Below are 19,966 nucleotides of genomic sequence, written 5' to 3' on the forward strand. Positions count from 1 at the left end.
AACATGAAGTAAAGTCTCCATCAGAGTTGTACAGTATATTTTGAATTAAAATATATCTCTATGTCTATATTCTATGCCTGGGTTTTTCATACACAAAATTGTGACAATTCTAATTCCTGTCTTTTCTTGTATCTTTAAGTGAAATATGAGCATTAGTAACAAGTTTTTCTGTGTTTCATGTACTGCAATTTATTTTGGAAGATGTAAGGCTAATGATAATTCTTGCCTAATAGAAGGTTCTGAAATCCAGCAGAAGCTGGCATTTATTTTGAGTCTTAAGCTTGTCCTTATAAGTAAAAACTGTTAGCACTGTGTGAATTATGAAATAGAGAATGACAGATGTACTTCTTTCCCATGAGGGAAAAGGAGCCATGATATACTATCGATCCCTGTTGTATCCTAGAGGTGTGATTGAAAATACATCTCCTGGAATTAACTTACTGTTATTATTTAAAGTCAGTAGTGTTTCGGGATGCAGATTATGCAGATTTTTACTTTTTTTTTTTAAAGAGAAGAAAATTCTGTATATTTCATTTTAATCAGTTGGTTTGCAAAGATTAATTTCTGAATTTTGAATACTGAATATCAGTACTTAGGAGGAAATAGAGAACGTGAACAGAATTTAATAAGACTGTTAGAATGTTACTGTATATTAAACTTGCTATAAAGTTAAAACAGGATTTCAAGGTATTCTCTGCATTGATGATTGTCAGGGAAGATTTGAGAGAGGATTAGTGTCATCGTAACCCCCTGAAAGTGTTTGAGTATGAGTGCTGGAATATGTCGTACAGCCGTAGAATCTGAATGTGATGTACCCTGTAGATAATCATGTCTCTTCTCTAACATTCTTGTACTACTGTTCATATGGTGGTACTCAGCAAAAGCTATAATGGCATTGGTGAAGCTAGTTTTCTGTGTTGGTGGTGTGGTTTTTTTGAGGATAGGGCCAAAAGTTGACTCTAGATTTCTTTAAAAAAAAGAGTATATTTAAAATAAATAAATAAATAAAAAAGAGGTTTAGAGAATCTTTCCCTACTGGGCTTGTAAGTGTTGTTAACTTTCTATTTGTTTCTCTCTTTCTGTTAGGGATGCAATATCCCTATCCAAAAGCATAAAGATTGTTTCTGCTTATATTTAATTTCTCATAACCCAGCAAATATGTGTAGGCATGCTTCATCCTCTAATTTTAAGCCCACTGTCAGTGTCCCAAATAAAATATTTCATGTTAAGAATTGGATATTATTTAAAGCATAATCATGACAGAGAATGTGTTGCTGTCAACCTAACATCACTTGAGAGATGTGACAATGCAAAAGATTCACACTGTGCCTAACTGGATGTGTGAAAGAATAGCGGCTATCAAAAATCCACGCTGAAGGACATGGGAACTAAATGGGAGAAAGGAAATCAGTTAAAAGATGCTGAAACTTGGTAAAATGCTCGAGTGTGGCAGAAGCTGAAACTGTCCTTATTGGCTGAGAATCTCAGTGGGATGGCTTAGCTAACTTCATACACAGCCACAGAAAATACGATGTTGTAGGAGAATACTAAGGCGCAAAAATGGGATCTCAGAAATTTTCCTTGACAGTGTCTTAGATATGTTAATTAAGATGGCGCAGACAGGCCCAGAAAATCAAAAGCGATAATGTGGTCCTCCCACCATCTAGCATTCAGTAGTCTGAGCCTGGGATTTTCAGTCAGAAATCTGAGTTTACCACATGCAGTTATACTCAAACTCTTAAACCTTTTATTAAATACATGGGGGGGGGGGAAGACAAGCATTTGAAATGTGAAGTATTAAGTATAGCTTTCATTTTAACTCTCAACTCTTATTTCCTTTTCCTTCAGCTTTAGGGAGTTCTTACAAAGAAAAATCATGTTAAGCATTTCTTTAGATCAACGTTAAAGATGATAACTGTCCTTTTTTGGAAGAAAAGAAAAAGTTACTTAATACAGGCTTTAGCTGCAGCTGCTGCTGCTGGAACTTAAGCCTTGTTCCTTGAATACAAATGCATGGGGGTGGAGAGGGGTGGGACCTCAAAAAAAAAAAAGAAAAATATAAATTGCATCTCTTGTGCTGACTTCTACCAGCTGTGAATGATTGGTACAAAATATACTTTTAAAACTGATTCCAAGATTTGGCATATTTATACTAGCATTAGACTGCAAAAGATACTACTGTAGCTACAGTTTTACCTGTTGACTTACAGTACTATCAGAAGAGAAACCATTCACTGAGAATGGTTAAGCAGAGAAAAACAAGTAAAAAATATTAAAGAAAATATGGAAAAAGGAGTACAGAAATATTGAGGCAATGGAAGAATGTAAATCTTCTGTTACTTTGCAATCAAATGTAGCTTTAGGTTGCAGTATATTAATTAGCAAACATACTTCATATTCAAAGCTCATAATTTCTTTTGTGTTATTCGGAAGTAGGCCAATGAAAAAAACCTGCAGTGAGGCACAAAGATAATGGTATCTAGAATTTTTTCCACTGAATGTACTATAATATCGTCCTGCTTCTGCTGTTGCATTTGTTTGATAACACATATTCAGTTTGCTTCAGTAACAGCAGGGATGGCTTATATGTGTTCTGTTTTTTGAGTTACTCCCCACACAGAGGTCCACAGATTGGTAGGAATCCATTTTTCATCACAGACTTGCAAGCCTGAGATTAATTAAAATATGCATTCACTGCTGTTAAATAAAATTTGTCCAGATGAGATTTTTAAAATAAATTGAAAGTGATTAGCTCCTGATGTCCTTTTTCAAGGTATTATCCAGGGAACAGTTAAATTACTAGGAACTTGATCAATGAGAGTAATTTCTCTTCATCTTTTAATAGAAGAAAATTAGCTGCTGGGCTTGTCAGAACCAGCTTTTTCATTGATGAGGAATTCAGAATAGAAGGTTCTGAGTCTTCTGAAATCCTCCTTTCTTTTCTTCTCTTTTTCCAACCATACTGATCTTTGCACTATAGAAGCTTCATATGTGTCATGAAAATGCAGGTGAGGTAGAGCAGCCATGTTGGTGTTTTTGGTGAGAGAGACCAAACTATGAACTTACCCTTTATTTGTGTGCGCTATGAATACACACAGGTCAAAATTTAGACATGAGTCCATGGGAAAATAAATTCCGTCAGATGTTTATGTTATTTAATGATTCTCCAATATAAATCCAGGAAACTCCAAAGACAGAGCGCAGTGACTAAAACATGATGCAGTTTAAATGGAAGGAGATAGCTGGCTGATAGGAGAGTTCATCTGTGGATTGCTGTGTGAGTGAGCGCATAGTACACTAAAGTGTACTATACAGGTGCTGATTTGATTTAGATGTCCCTGGGGATAAATGGTGCTGAAAAGTTTGATTTATCAGTAATTCCATGGGCTGGGTATACAAGTCATGTCTGAGCTGCCAAAGGAAACAGTTTTGCCCTTCCACAAAGTCTCATATGGCTACATCTCTTACTTCTACTGTATAATCCATTTTACCTCTTTTTTTTCAAGGTGATAAAGATGCATAGTGTCCAAAGGCTTTTATATCTTAGTGTTTAAATACTTTTCCTAAATAAAAGCCACTCAAGTAAAGGAAGTTCTACTTTCACATTTGTGATCTACTTCCTATTAAGTGAGCAATAACTAGGGGAGTAATCAATTAAGGTTGGTTGGTAATAGCTTCTGTATTTGTCAATATATTGACAGCTTTTGGAATATGATTTGGAATTCAGCCTTTTAGCTCCTTTATAACTTTTGTGTTATCTCGTAATGTTGCATCAATGTTAAGAGCAATTAACCATAAGCAGAATAAGCTGTTAAGAATATATTCCTTTGCTTTTCATTGAAAATATAGCAAAGATTTACACAATTAAAGTTAACGTCTGAGCAGAGGCTTTTCCAGCTTAAAGTGCCTAAATAATCATTGCATAAATGTAGAGGGGAAAACATGAATGGATTTAGGAAAACATAACTGATTATATAGTAGCAGCACTTCAATGAACATTTATTGTAGAGTGTCAAGATCACAGCAAAATTACAAAATTCAGCACTGTGGTAACTGTAGGTGTTTCAGAAATGTCATTACAAGCTGTATTATGAAAGGGAGAAAAACGTCACGTATCACTATATGCTGCATAGAAATTTATGGTATGTGTTTCTTGCAGACGGTTTGAATCTCTAGTACCTCTTTAGTAAGAATCGCTCCTTCAGTTTCAGCTGGCTATTTAACAAGTTCTGAAGGCTGAACAAACCACAGAATTCCTGACATTGAAATATTCTGTCAATAATATGTTTAATTGTGGTTCTAGTCTGGCTGTTACTTTTTTCCCTATTTGTCTTAGGCTGGGGCAGAGAGATTAGAGTGTATCCGTTGTGTGTTATTCCTTATCAGTGGAATAGGAACATTAAAACTCAATCCCTCTGATAGAAATTCAATATTAGGATTATAAAGTGGAAAATAAACTTTTATTATATACAGGTCACCACTTAGTATCATGTCTGTTCCCAAACAGGAGCCCACATATTAAATCTTTTATCTTAGTCGTAATTAAAACTTTAGTGAAAGCATAATATGATCATCAAGGTAGGTTCAGAGTTACTTTGTATTAAAGAAAGACTTTAAATGTAGGGTGAATATTAGCAGGTAATTATTGCAGTATAATGTGGGAACTTACTGACACATTTACCAGAGGGATGTTATTAAGTTTTGTATGCTTGGTTAAAAAGAGGGAGGACTGCCTAAACAAGATAGTAATTCCTGTAAACATGGGAAGGAAAAGCAAAAAGAAAGCTCAAGAATTGGGAACGTGAAGGTTTGTTTTGAGGTGAGAATCAGTCAGGCAGCAAGAGTGGGAGTGAGCAGACCGCTGTGGAGAGATTTACTTTAGCCACTGAATTTAAAAAGGAGTGGAGTGATGATGTTGTTTCTGTGATTCTCCTCCAGTTCAAATTTCAGCTTTTAAAGGTGCCTGTTTTTTTGCTTCTAGAATATTCTTGTTGTCGACCATAATTGTAGTATTAACTCCACCTTTGTTCAAATGGTTTCAAAGCTTTCTTTTCGCTTTAGTCAAAAGCAAGAGTTCCAATATATTATTTTACCAAACATCTGCAATAATACTTTCTTTAATTAGACATTTGAAACTAATGGGATTTTGCCATTGTTTTTACCATTGGTCAGGATTTCACCTTGTATAGAAAAGATGTATTGTTAATAATTTTCTGTATTGCGCAGTGAAATGCTAGACTTTAATGCCTATTCTCAAACTGCTATTATTCAAGGTGTGGAGGAGAGCCCCTAATGACACATGCATAGTTCTTAACTCTACAGAAAGTAAACTAAATGATGTGCTAGTGAAATGTTCTTCAAAGAAGCTTATAATTGAAGTAGTAATTTTTTTTTTTTAATAAAGCTTGCAGGAAACGTGTTTAGGATGAAGTATTAAAATCCATGAAAATTCCTTCAGTTATAAAATATAGGTGAAGAAATCTCACTTTTCCTTTTTGATTTTATAGCTTGCACGTGCAGTGGACATGCAAATATTTGTCACATGCAAACAGGAAAATGTTTCTGCACAACTAAGGGAATCAAAGGAGACCAATGTCAACTGTGAGTACAATTAAATGTAGCCCAAACTTACTGCAATTCATGCCTAGTGTATAATCACTTTTTTCCTGTTTTTGTTTTGCTTTTGTTTTTGGATTTTGTGATTGACCTGACAATGTTTTAGTGATGAATCTAGTGTTCCCTACATTTCTTAGGAAATTTCAATATTACTGAGTCTTTTGTTAAAGAATTACATCACAAATATTAGTAGTATTTTACAGACTCTACAGATTTTAAAAATATCCTGTAAAAAGAAGTAACTGGAGAATTATCTGTAGCTGTCTTCCTTTTTTTAGGATTTTTTTTTTTTAATTATTCTAAGTAAAAGATATCTGCAAAATTGGTAATTATATTCAGTACATTTGTCGCATATCTTGATCAGAATCTACAGTGATTAGATTTTTAGAGTTTTGGAAACATATTAAGGTGCATGGTTTTTTAGACTTTTTTCCATATCAATAAATACAGAACAGAGGAATGGTTAGACCTGCCATGGAAAGTACAATTAGTGCATCTTGTTTTGTATTGGAATAGCTTATTGTGCAACTTAAGATAGAGCATAACAAATAGAAGGACTAAGAACAAGGAACTACTGGAGGAATTTGTCAAGTAGGAGAAATAACACATTAAAGTTAACTATGAATAGCCTTATATTTAAAGACGTTTCTTTCAGTTCATTCTATCCTGTACATTGCATTATCCAATAGGAACCTTATTCCTTTCACGATTATAGTTATTTCAAATAGTATCTGGCCCCAAAATTGTCTTGGCAATGTAGGCTGGAACTGGGGAAAAGGCATAAATACAGTTTATTCCTCTCCAGCAGGGAGAGGTGCCAGAAGGCTATGTTCTGCCTGCCGTGAGGCCTGTTCTTTCACTGGATTTGTGGATTCATCTTTGATACACTTAATGAACTGGCTTGAATCCTACCCTTAACGCTTTGCTTGATAAATAGTCAAGAAACTGATGCAGAGGCTATGTGTATATTCGTGAGAAAGGGCTGTGCTGGCAAGTATACTGTTTCAGTGTTACCTCTGAGACTTTTTGTCTAGCTAATTGGAGACTCTCAGGATGAGATGGGAAACCAAGATTAGGACTAAATGATGAATTTTTATCATGACAAAAGCAGAAGAGTGGTAATATCTTTAAACTCTGAATTAAGTCTTTACTGAGAAGTTATTTTTTCCTCTTTTTGTGTCCAAACACTTAATCCATTCCAGATGTTAATGAGTGGTTTGATTACCAGCGTACTGTGGACATATGTTGATGCCATTCTACCTATTTACAAAGAATGGGGAAAAAAATAAAAATCACCTACTCCTCTGTACATTGTAACACTCGAACTACAGGAAACAGTTTCTTTGCTCATAACTCCAGTCTTCTACTAACTACCATTCAGCCTAAGGCACTCTTTGTAGACCTTTGCCCCAGTCTGTATTTCACATACCTATTTTACTACCACTTTCCCTTTGTCTTGCGTCCATTTCATCATCGTTTTCTCCGCTCTGATTTGGAACTTTTGTCTCATACAGTCGGTTGTGCTGCTCAGCCATATCAGTCTGCTGTCCTGAGTTTGTCTGTCATAAAAGGGTCTTTTATCCCATTTACTGAACTAGAAGACAAAAGGTTGTCCTGGTGGTGGATTTTCCTGTCCTGGTCAAGAGTTACAGAAATTCCACAAAATGGAGGAAACGGAGATTTGAATTTTGACTTTTCCAGAGTAAACTTAAAATTGCAATTTCAGACTGAAAATCCCTGGTTTTATCACATGCAATACATTCCCCTTCCTAGATTCTTACAGAGACTGAAGACTTATCCACGGCAAGCTGTGGTGTTAAAGTGTTTGGTATTCCAAATGCTTTCTTTTGGATGAAATAAACTCTGCAGAGCAGCCATTTTCAAATTGTTTTTGGCTGTGATTACATTTCAGATTGTGAGCTTCACATCTGTTGTGTTCATAGACACAAATATTAGCATAAGAATTGAATTTTTGCTCTTAAGTCCTTACCCAACTCTTTTCTTTAAAAAGATAATTTTAAAAAAGGCTATGTAAACTGTCTAGTTTATGACAGCACATGTAGAAAGAGACCAGTTACAGTCATAGACACTTTGAACGTATTAGTAGACTATGTAGGATAAAATTTCAGTACTGGAGGCTCATTGTGAAGATCACTGGATATCCTGAGGAAAGCCGATAACCACAGATTTAGAGTTTTAGTACATGTCATCAGATGATACTCTTAGGATTTGTCATTTTACTCTGATGCTTGGTTTGGGATAGTGATCCATTCGTGTATGGAAGTTTCAGTCAAATGTTGTTTTTTAATTATTTCCCTTAGAACATCAGGAGATGAAGAACATAAAAAAATAGGTCACTCCTGAATCACTGAATCCAGTCCTGTACTGCCATCTAATTTGTAAACTTCTTATGAAGAATGTGAAATTGATCAGATTCATATTATTTAAAAAAAAATAGAAAACTATTTTCCTTGTAAAAGTTACCTTTACACTTGAAACCTGTTTTGAAAGTATCATATTATATTGTCAAAATACATACACAGTAGTTATCTAGAAGATAAGGTTTATTTTAATGACTAATCATTTAAATGCTTTATATGTATTTATTACTTTATTATATTCTGCATAAATCATCTGGAACTTGATTCAAAGTGTGAATACTGCTCTCCATAGCTCTGGATAAAAATTGTTTTTTTGCCACTTGTTAGATAGGCTGTTGTGCAATCTCAGCAGCAACCTATAACCTTGTGATTGCTAAAATAAGGATTTCTGTGAAAATTCCAAACTCTAATTGTTCGGTGTCAAAGTTAGATTTATATTCCTGCTGAGAATCCTGTTGATTAGAAAGTCATAGCTGCAGGGTTGTATGTTATCTCTCTCTCTTCCTCCTTCCCTCTGATGCTTTTCTATCTGCTCATCATGTGCAGTACACACCATGCCTTGGGGGCAGAGTTTTTAGGAAATCAAGGAAACTTTACAACACTTGTTTTTTTTCCTTTTTCCCTCCCTAGCTTAATAACAGCTAGTTATTTGTGTTTTTATGGAGGTGGTTCTTCATTTTTTTCTTATTTTTTATTTATCTTTTTTTTTAGTGTAACCATCTCAGTTATATTAATTTCTGAATTGTGCTGTTGGATAGCACGAAGCAGAGTGGCATTTTTGTTTGCCTGTCAGAAAAGGACCTGGGGGTGCTGGTCGACAGCCGGCTGAACATGAGCCGGCAGTGTGCCCAGGCGGCCAAGAAGGCCAATGGCATCCTGGCCTGTATCAGAAACAGTGTGGCCAGCAGGAGCAGGGAAGTGATCGTGCCCCTGGACTCGGCACTGGTGAGGCCGCACCTCGAATACTGTGTTCAGTTTTGGGCCCCTCACTACAAGAAGGACGTCGAGGTGCTGGAGCGTGTCCAGAGAAGGGCAACGAGGCTGGTGAAGGGTCTGGAGAACAAGTCTTATGAGGAGCGGCTGAGGGAACTGGGGTTGTTTAGCCTAGAGAAAAGGAGGCTGAGGGGAGACCTCATCGCGCTCTACAGCTCCCTGAAAGGAGGTTGTAGCGAGGTGGGTGTCGGTCTCTTCTCCCAAGTAACAAGTGATAGGACGAGAGGAAATGGCCTCAAGTTGTGCCAGGGGAGGTTTAGATTGGACATGAGGAAAAATTTCTTTGCTGAAAGAGTGGTTAAACATTGGACCAGGCTGCCCAGGGAAGTGGTGGAGTCCCCATCCCTGGAGGTATTTAAAAGACGTGTAGATGAGGCGCTTAGGGACATGGTTTAGTGGGCATGGTGGTGTTGGGTTGATGGTTGGACTGGATGATCTTAGAGGTCTTTTCCAACCTTAATGATTTTATGATTCTATGATTTTAAATCAAAATTAGTGTTCTAAAGCACCTTTGAGCATAGTTACATTCTATCTTACAATGTTTCTTTAATGACACATGGTAACATTTTTTCCAAAAAGAACTATTTTTGTTTCCTTTAAGTAGGTAGTTTCAGTTGGTAAAAACTTGTAATACTCTCCTAATCAGGAAGAACTGATTAGAATGGTTTGATTCTTCAAAGTAACTAGACTGTAAAACAATAAAAACAGATAGAAATAAAAATACTTAGATTCTCCCCCCCTTAATTTTAATAATGAAATGTGCCATTGATAGTTACGGGAAAATCATATTGACTTAGAACATATTTTTAAGTGAAAACTATTACTTTATTTAGTTTTCTGTAATATTTGATTTGCTAGCTGCTCATTTTATTCCCTCATAGAATTTTGTCTACAGAGGTTTTAACATTTCCATAGGTTTCAGTGTATCCATATGCAGGATTATATACACAGATAACTTTTCAGGAATAGGCCTATGGAAATGTAAGGGATATGCTAAGGGGATGTTTCAAAGTTTAACTTTTGATATTAAATGAGAGAACTTTTACTGGATGCAAGGAAGACAAATATGACAATTATAGAATTAGCTGAGGAGTTAAATCATTCTTTGAGAAGTTTCAGTATGTCTGGACTCTTCCAAGAGACAGCCTTCACCTGGAGATGTGTCTGTAGCTTTTGTCATCCCTTATAAATCTGTGTAAATCTGGACATATTATGAGCATCTGGAAAGGTTACAGGGTTACAAATGCTTGATGGAAATAGGGTTTCATAGTGAATTTTTCAAATTGTCAGTTTTTACTGGATGTACTGTAACATTTATCGCACTGTACATCCCAGTTACAGCCATTGCTGTGGTTTTGGGGGCAGGAAATCAATCTCTCTTGTTCAGTACTTTCTGCCGTGGCAGATTTTAGGCTACAGGACCTGTCCTGTTGGTATTGAAACTGTATCTTTCAATGATGGACAGGTTAGATACTGTTTTAGTGTATCTAAGTTACCAGGCATAAATCAGAATAATAATTATTTTACCTAACTGGGAAACATTAAAATGTTGAGAACATCTGCTGTGGTGTGTAAAAAAAGAACTACCAGAAAACCATGTAAGAACTGGGCAAAACCTCAGCTTTAAGACTTCTGTAATGAAGAACTGCTAGGTGGAAATAAAATACTCAGAAAAAAAATCCTTATTTTCAATATCATATTTCATAGTCTATTTTATGTAGTTGTAAGAGGGATAAATTTAAGAGTTTAAAATGTATAGATTCAGGGCATTCTGGAATGAAAAAGTAATATTTTGCTCATTTTAATTCTAATAAATATTCAGACTATTCATTTCTTAGTCATACTGTTATTTGTTTTGAAGAGATGAAAGAAATACTATTTTATTTATAAAAGTATACCCTGTTTATTTGGTAAAATCTTCACTGTATGCAAGCTTTAAAAAGGTATTTAATAATGTAAGGATCTGTGCATAAATAATAAGCACTTATTGATAGTCTGATTTGCATAAGAATAAGATTTAAAAATATCCAGCTGTCCTTGTCTGTATAATTCCCCGTCACAGAATGGTGTAATTCCTCTTACCAGATGGAAAGGCAGGTAAAAATATACTGGGTTATGAGTCAAATTCACCATTCTATTGATATCACTGCAGCTTTATTTGCTGATAGCAGAGTAAATCTGTTCCCCATTGTTTCCTCTCAGAGCTCTGCTTTCTGGTAGGTGAAAAATTGACAGCAATCACATAATAAATCCATTTTATTAGACCTTCCTTTATCAGACACACACACACCAACCCCAAACAAACAGACAAACACAACCCAGGGAGATTCTAGTTGCTGGAAGCTTAATAAAAAAGCTTCTTCTATTGAAGAACTTACTTTTACTGATGGAGGGTAGAATCCATTTAATACTAGTTACTATGGTAATCTGTGCTTTTCTAAAGTGAAGTTAAAAGTATAATATTTAATGTTTTAAAATACTAGAGGAAACTATTTTAGTTTTTTTCTTTTTTTCAAGATTTTTTCCTTTTTCTGTCATTTTGTCATATTGCACCGTTAGTTTTACATATTTGGTTGTGTTTGACATGAGGTGTTTTCTCCTTGTTCATGCTCAGTGCAGTCCTTGAGTGTTCCATTTAACAGAAAACTTTGATGTACCTATGCATGTTACTCCATTAGCTATGATGTTTCAAGAATTCCAGCAAAATCTGGCATGTAGATCTAGGTGGATTTAGTGACTGCCTCTGTTCTTATTTAACTGCCTGAAAATTTTAGCTTGCTTCTGTAAGGATAGATTTAAGCCCTCAGCTAGTTCTCCAAGAGCTAGATCGTTAGGTTGCTAAGGAGAATAAAATAAAACTCCCACTTCAGCCTTAAATATATGTTTTAAATGTACTAATTTTCTGCTCTACATGTAGTAATTATTGCCAGATCTATCAAGGACTTGAGATACTTCTTTTTTTCTTTAATTCATGTTTCTGGCATCAATCATTTTTGCTTAAATTGCAGCTTTCATTTAAACAATGTGTCTAATATCAAAGCTTCAGAACATGACCCAAATCCACTCTAATGGCTTAAACACTCAGAAGGCAAATATCAGGAACTTAAAACATTTGAGATTAGTTTTTAATCTAAAATTTGAAGAAAAATAAAGTTTGTGATTTGGAACAGGCCTTGTGCAGTATTTTTTTAAATGGGTTTTGGCAGTATTGTATGTCACTATCAGCCTTTTTGTTGATTTTTTTTTTTTGGTGTTGCGGTAGGCTCACTTTCTCTTCTTCGGCATGTTCAGTATGTGATATATAAAGTTCATGAGGCTCTCTGGGATCTTTCAGAGTTGCAGGCTCTCTGTAAATGTGAAACAACAGTTTTCATAAGCATTGTTACATTGCAAACATTACATTTTATTCAGGAAATTTCCTGACTTTGTAACAATAGAGAACTGGAATTTGAATGTCCTGTATTGTTCCTGGAAGGCAGTGTTCTCAGTGAAGAAATGAGAAGGAGCTAGTGGCTAAGGGAGCAGCTGCAAACACTTAGCCAAGAGCTTTGTATATTGGTATTTTATTGTTGGTCAGTTGTGAATGTGTTAAATCTGGAGAACACTGCAATATTGATATTGCAATGTAAAACTAGTTATGTTAGCAAGATGTCTCTTGCCAAGAGCGGAATTAAAAATGGTACATATAATTTTCTTAGGTGTTCCGTTCTGATGAAATATGCCTTTTATCTTTCTGAGTTCAGTACTAATTGTCTGGAAAATGGGAATAGTTTGGGCGTGAGGGTTTCTCTTTCATGAGAATAAACTAATTTTGCTCTTGGCTTCTAAGTTAGGCTCTTCCACAGCTGACTGTATGCACATATATATGTATGTCTTTCGGTCTGGCAAGCTCAACAGAGCAGAACCTACTCACCACTGGGCTTTGGTTATTCTCTAAGGTTTTTTATATTCATTATTTCCTCTCCAGGCTATCTCCAAAAATACAAACTGCAGAGCAAAACAGACGTTCTTTACAACTTTCCAGACACTCCTGGCTGTAAAATAGGAATGCAAGCAGTGTACCTGTCTCTTGTGTCCAACTGGTTTATGTTAGTATTCGTGCTGGATATAGATTTAATTAAGTAATATCTTTTTTTGTTTCCCATTTGAAAAATATATGGTGCTGGATTTTCTTTCAAAATATCTTGTTTTTAAAAATTGTTCCTCCTGTGTCAGGGCCATGCCATTCAGTGATTGGCATTTGAATAATCTGTCTTGCTTAGTGCAGGATATATCAGTGAAGCAGTGGAACAGGGCAGGCTGCCTAAGTCTTTCACAGATGACATGCCAGTGAGACCTGTTTTGAATTCCAGTGCTCAGGATGCATCTGTTATAAAGCAAACACCTTTTATAAGAAGTGCTAGTAATTTTTAGTGCTAAGTGTTGCTATAGTCCCGATTGTCTAAGGATGTATAGGTAAGGTAATGCTTCTGTGTATTATTTTTATTATAATAGAGTAGCACAGCTGACAAGAATAGACAGGTTGCAATTTCTTTAGGTCTGAAATAGACCCATAAAGATTTAAAGCTAAATATAAGCTGAAGACAATTCTGCCTTTAATTAGGTATGTGTTGAGTCTGGAGTGGGATGAATTTAGGAGTGGGAGTGATGCTAATGGTTACTCTCATACAGGAAAAAGAGAAACACGGGTAGCCTGTGCCACATGGAAGAGTTACTGGGGAGAGGAGAGGAAGGGAGGTTATGACTGCCATAAAACTGCTTACTATTGAGTCTGATTTCTTGTTATCCAGCAAAATTGTGACCTTAGCTTCTGTGCTTGTTTTTAGAAAGCGTTTGAGAGGTTCTGAGGCTGTTCCTATACAGCTAAGGAGGGGGTGAAGGGCCTTGTGGGTTGGGCTGGCTTTACATCTTGCCTAGGGCTAACTTTGAAGCAGAATTGCACATATCTGCATAGCACAATGCTTCGCCTTAGTCTCAGACAGGGTCACAATAGATTGTAAAGACTTACAATTGGAGGGGTTTTTTTTCCCCAGTTCAAGTTGTTGAAAATTATGTCGAGGCTGTGCTGCGTTGCATCCTTTAGGGTATGCAATGAAGGCACCTGGGAATGCTTCTCTTTGACCAGGACTAGAACTGCATTTAAGAGCTAGCAAGGCCAAGGCTTGTGAAAAGTAACATAAGCCAAAAATCAGTATGAACAACTCTTCTTATAAAGCAACCAGCCCAGTGGGAGAGGTGCATGCAGTTACACCATTTCTTGGCACTGCTTCTTTGAGAAGATGTAAAAGGAGACTGGAGCATTTCTTGTAAGACAGCCAACATAAAGCGTGGTTCAGATTCCAGAAAAAACTTGTAGGAGGTTGCTGACAGTGGAGACCAGCTTCTTTTCAACATGCAATTCTACCAGTCAGTTGTGTCTCCTAATCTGCATGAACCAAACACCCCCATAGTCTATTCTTTCTGTCCAGATAATATGCTGGTGTCCCCACAAACCATAAATACATCTAGTTTGAGTATCATAGTCACTAACTGTTAACCATTAATATAATTATTCTGTACTTTCCATGCTGCTGTGGTTGGATTATAAACTGTCATTGTTCACAGGAGCCATAAGAAATCTCACAGATCATAAATTGTCATGTCTAGGATAATATCTGTGAATTACTCTAGTAGAGTACCTTTTACTACTCCTTACGAATGAACTTCTGTGCCTTAATGTAGCCAGGCACTGTGTGTCTGACCTAACCATTTTACATCTTCAATATTCACTATTTACTATACCTGCTGTCAGATTCCAGCTCTTTTTCAGATAGTAATAGCTTGTCCACCTGATGTCCTGTATGTCTCACACCTGCCTGGTGAATATTCTGATCCAGCTATTTCTGTCCAGAGAAACTGTATACATGCCTAAGTCCAGTAAATAGTTTTGATCTGTAACTCCCAGTCATACAAAACACATCTAGGTGAGGTAGCTAAGAAACTCTCCAACTGTGTTGTCCCTAGGCACGTAACTGCAAGCTGTTTGCTGTGTGGGCAGTTGTGGTAGTTGTTCTAGGTTTGGGAATTCTACTCGAGCAACTGGGCAGCTAACAGTTTGGTGGTGCGATAAGAAGCATTACAGTACGTATGTCTCTTTGTGGATTTGGGTTCTGATCCATTCAGTTTTGATGCTTTTTTTTTGTTCCATTACGTCCCTCTTAAGGAGACGGTGAAGTTGGAGTCTTCTCCCTAGGTAGTTGTCCCTCTTTGAAGTCTGTTAAGTCTTTCTTTACAGACTTTATGCCATAAAATTAACTCCTGCAGATTGTTTTTTAAGAGTTAAAAAGATAGCTTATTTTTTCCTAAATCTCAAAGATGACAATGCTTAATCCTCCATCTCTTCCTAACCCAAAACTCCACTTCAATTTTTAAAAGTTAGAATATTTGCTGCAGGCAGGGGAGAAAAAATAACACAGATTTCCAGTGGAGCATGAAGTTGTTTGGGCCTTCCTACTGCTTTGGTTAAAGATAAGGGGTTCTCTTTATAGAAGGAAGAGAAAGTAATTGATGGCTTTTCTGGCGACTCTCCTGCTGTCATCAGAAAAAAACCCTTCAGCTGAGTTGTGACTGACAAAACGAGATATTTGAGGGAGCTCTTTTTAAAAATTCTAGTATATACTGCCATATCATAACTGATTAAATTCAACGTATGCTATGTTATAGTAACAACCATCTGCATCACTATTACTATTGCTGACTGCTGCTACCAGAGTCAGCTTTGGACAATTAACTATGGAGCAGAAGGGAGGAAGGTGATATTTCCTTTGTGGAAGGGGAACATTTAAGAATTTTTTTCAAAGATTTAAGAGTAAACACTCCTACAAAACTTTATGGAGGATGAAAAATTTTCAAGGTGAGCATCTTCCAGAAAACAAATGTTGCTAGTAGAGTTTTTCATGGACCCTTTCTCTAGAACAAAGAATTTGACATACGTTATTTTTGCCTTCATGAAACACAAACACTGGTCAGCTTTAGTATATGTACACGTTTGAGAAATCAATGCTATCAGAGTGATTTTAATATTTTGGTCTTCCTAAGGCGATCTTGGCTAGTATATGAGATACAGATCAGCCTTAAAAATGGTTTATCAAATTTTTATGTATCGTTATTGGTCCTTTGTGCTGGAAAAGAGCCTAGGAGGAGAGCCAAAGAGTTTCCTGATACGCCGCCATCCTTGCTGTTGCTCAGAGTCCATATCAGCATCTTAGACAAAGGCACTTTGTCAGTTGTAGGGAGAGGAGAGAAGAAGGGAAATAAGGCAAAAGAAGGGCTTACAGCAATATTGTTGTCACCTTAATCAAAACTGTATTTAAAAAAAAAATACACAGTTTTGGATGTGTAAAGCCATCAGTTTTCAGGTGTTTCATAAACAAGCAGGATATTTTTATTAGTTTTCAATTTAGGGTAAGATAAATCAATCAAAATTTTCAAAATTGTGACTGAAAAAAATACTTAGAATGATACTGGATGGTGACAATGATGACAGCAACAAGAAGCAGCCAGTCAGGAGACAAGGCAGAATGTCCGTCAGATTCTAGGAGCCGCACACCCAAATATTCATGTGGCAAAGAGTCGTAAGCACATACTGCTCGCCAGACAGGGAGTGAAAGCTTTGTGAATGTTTCCAAGAAACCTTCCCCCGCCCTTGACTCCCCAGGTATCCCACCTCTCCATTGTGAGATGAGATGTTGTGCTGGGCGTGCAGCTCGGTCCCAAGATGTCCTGCTGTTGTTGGCCTTGTTGGCTTGCTGCCCCCGGCAAGTGCTTTGGATTAACCAGCTGCTTCTTGCCCCAGTGCAATGCAACTGCTCATTACTTACAAATGGGCACCAACATGAGATCAGCAGATGCTGATAGGCTATCTTGATTACTACATCTGGAGATACATTAATTGTTTATGATCTTCTTTGTACAGCTTCACTTTTCTCCTGTGGTTTCTACCAAGGATAAAACAGATACTTAACATTTTCTGGTAGAAGGGCTTAAAAATATTCTAGTAAAAAACTTTTATGAAATTCTTTCCCCTGAATCATTCATGGTAGCACTGTACTGGGGAGCTAGCAAGATTTTTTACAGTATTTTATTAGAGAGAAAGGAGGATTGATCCATTTTCATTGAATGATTATCAACAGAAATGAGGTTTGGAGGTTTAAAGAGAGTAGAGTTATATTGTAAAAAGCATTACGATTTAAATACAGACATTGATTTCAATATGCAGAACTGGTATTTCATTATGTACTGTTAGACTTCAAATACTCTGTAACAGAAAGTCCAGTTGTGAGCAAAACAAGTATAAATTGTTGTGGGCCACGGGTATATTGAGTTTTGATACAGATGACATGGTTTCTTCTCATTTGAAACTGATCTGTAAAAATGAGATGATTTCAAAGGAATCCCAGCTGTTTCTGCACATAGTTAATTTTGCACGTTCATGTAAATTCTGGCTTTTTGGAGGTTTGTGACAGGGAAGATTCTATGGTGAGCTCATTAAATAGTATTGAATGTCCCCCCAAACTCCTTTTGTTTTGTTTTTTTTTTAAAATAAGGCCGTTAATTTCTGAAGTGACAACATTCACCGAGGAACAAAGGATCGGTTCTCAGTAAATGACGAGTAGCTTTTATGCTTTTTAAATGACTGAAAATAGGGCTTTTTTCTTTTTTAATTTAAAGAAAAATCCTTTTAAATAGAAATGAGTAAGCAATTATTTGACCTGTTCTATACTTAGTATGTCTGTATATTGTTAATATCCATCATTTTCTATCTGAGATACTTGAATAAATGTAGTCTGAACTTTATTAAAATGGATTTAGTTCTAACTATAAAATAGCTTTGTAATTAAATCCAGTAGGAAGTATATATAGGAATTGCCTCAGTAGAGTTGTCTCTTGAACTATCAGGCCATTTTACAAATAAAATAAAACCATTAGGATATTGCCTGTCAAAATAACTGTTTCCCTTACTATTTCAGTATGTGGAAAATTCAAAATATATACCTAATGGGAGGTGAGTTGGAATTTAAACATCACAACATGTATTTCTTTACTAAGTGTAACTGATGTAACACACACCTCTCATGCTCCAGGTTTTCCTTTTTAAGCTGGGCAGAGACCGTGTTCAAGGAGCATTTACAATTAAAATAATATTTTTCAATAGAATCTGTATTAAGTTTGCCATTTTAAAAGAACATCAGGTTGAATGATTTGAAGGTGATACTGATTTTATTAATTGACAGGTAACTGAAAATATTAGCTATTATAGAGTTGTTCTCTGTTGAAAACATTTTTGTAATACTAGAGTAAGCGTTTGGTAGCTTTAAAGTGGTTGTGTTGCTGATGCTGCTTAATCCAGCAAATTGATCACATAATTTTGACCAGGATTGAGCAAAGGCTCAAGGGACTACTTTTGTGCATCTGTTGTTAGGGCTTGTGCTATCCAAGTCAATACATTGCAGTGTATATACTTCTATACCTAGTTCAATCATGATTTGCATTAATTAATTTGTATTGAACGTAGAAATATTTAAAGCAGGAAGAATATATTGATGATAAATATTTGCTCAGGCCTACTGTTTGGTCTTATGAAATGAGAAGGATCTGCATGAAAGTGTTTATTTCAAGGGAAAGCAGTTTTCTAAGGTAGACCTGTCCTGAACATCCACGTTTTCCTTATTTTCAGTGTATAAGTTTAATCTATATAGTAATCCAAACATTTGATTATTTTTAATGAAATGAATTGCGAATTTAATGAAATAGATTCTGTGAATCTTGATTTCTTCTTAATAGATCTACAGTGCTTGTGACTTTTCAAAGCTCTTGAAAATTGCTTCAATATTCAAAGATCTTAACCCTCAGATAAAATATTATCCATTGTGCTGTGTAGGTCTGGGCTTATTTACATCTGATAGGCCATTAGTATGGTAATTAGTAATTGGTACAAGAGTTGTTAGAGTTGAAATAAACATCTGGTTTAATCAATTTGTCATTAAGCTAGTACCAGTATATAGGTAGCGGTGGGAAAAGAAAATACCAGTGTGATAGCACATAAGCTATCAACACATAGCTAAGTTTGAAATTAAAATAGTGCCTCTTTACGTTGCTTGACATGGATTGCTCAGTACTCAACATGCACAAAATACCGTGTCCTATTTTTAGTTTTAAATCTATTTTCAAAATCTTATAAATAAGTAAAAGAAATGAAGCTACGTTGTGATGAAAACCCTGTTGATAGAGATATCTATCAGCTTTGGCTTGTTATATTGATTCATTTTATTCACTAAGAAAGGGGAAAAAAACCACCAGTTTTTATACAGCAATAAGGAAATGCTAGGTTAGATGGGTACTGGTGACACTATTTGTTAGAAATCTCCTGGTGATGGAAAGATTGCTTTTCTTCTCCTCTTATGGTTTCTAATAGAAGTAATATGCATCTTCCTACTGCTGTTTTCATTTTCTGTTTTCTCTTTCAGTCAATTGTATGCCTTTACATACAGATGAAAATTTAGACGTAATAGTTATATTTCTGGTTTTAAAGTTAAAACATTTTGTTTCATTTTGTTGCCAGTTATTAGTTTTAAATTGCTTTAGTAGTTGCTGAGAGTGTTGAAAGAAGTTTGCAAATAAAGGATTAAAATTATGCATAGATAGAACTAAGAAATTTGGTATTAAGACATGGGAATGAGAAATGCATTACTTCTCATTTCTTTTTTCTTGAAGCTGCTGATAATTATATAGACTAAGCACATCAATTACGCAGTGCTAAATCATGCTTAGAGAGTCCTCAATTTGGGGAGCCTTCCAGTTACAACAAACTTGCATTCTTCTGCAGTTGTATGTGCAGGCATCTAGAAGTCATGCAGGTTTTCTTATATATTGTATCTTCTTTCCACCTCAACTCTATATCTGCAATTGTTGCAGAAGGGCCCATGTTCTCATGCTTC

General features: G+C 35.9%; 1 protein-coding gene across 2 annotated transcripts in view; it reads left to right on the forward strand.

Annotated features, from left to right (window-relative positions):
• Positions 1-19,966, forward strand: part of ATRNL1 (attractin like 1) — a 555,427-nt gene that overhangs the window by 180,299 nt on the left and 355,162 nt on the right. For both annotated transcript variants that reach the window (XM_076339089.1, XM_076339090.1), the window contains exon 20: positions 5,508-5,601. In XM_076339089.1, coding sequence (XP_076195204.1) covers positions 5,508-5,601 — 94 coding nt within the window. The remainder of the gene's footprint in view (positions 1-5,507; positions 5,602-19,966) is intronic.

Source organism: Aptenodytes patagonicus, chromosome 5 (assembly GCF_965638725.1).
Source record: "Aptenodytes patagonicus chromosome 5, bAptPat1.pri.cur, whole genome shotgun sequence".
NCBI lineage: Eukaryota > Metazoa > Chordata > Aves > Sphenisciformes > Spheniscidae > Aptenodytes > Aptenodytes patagonicus.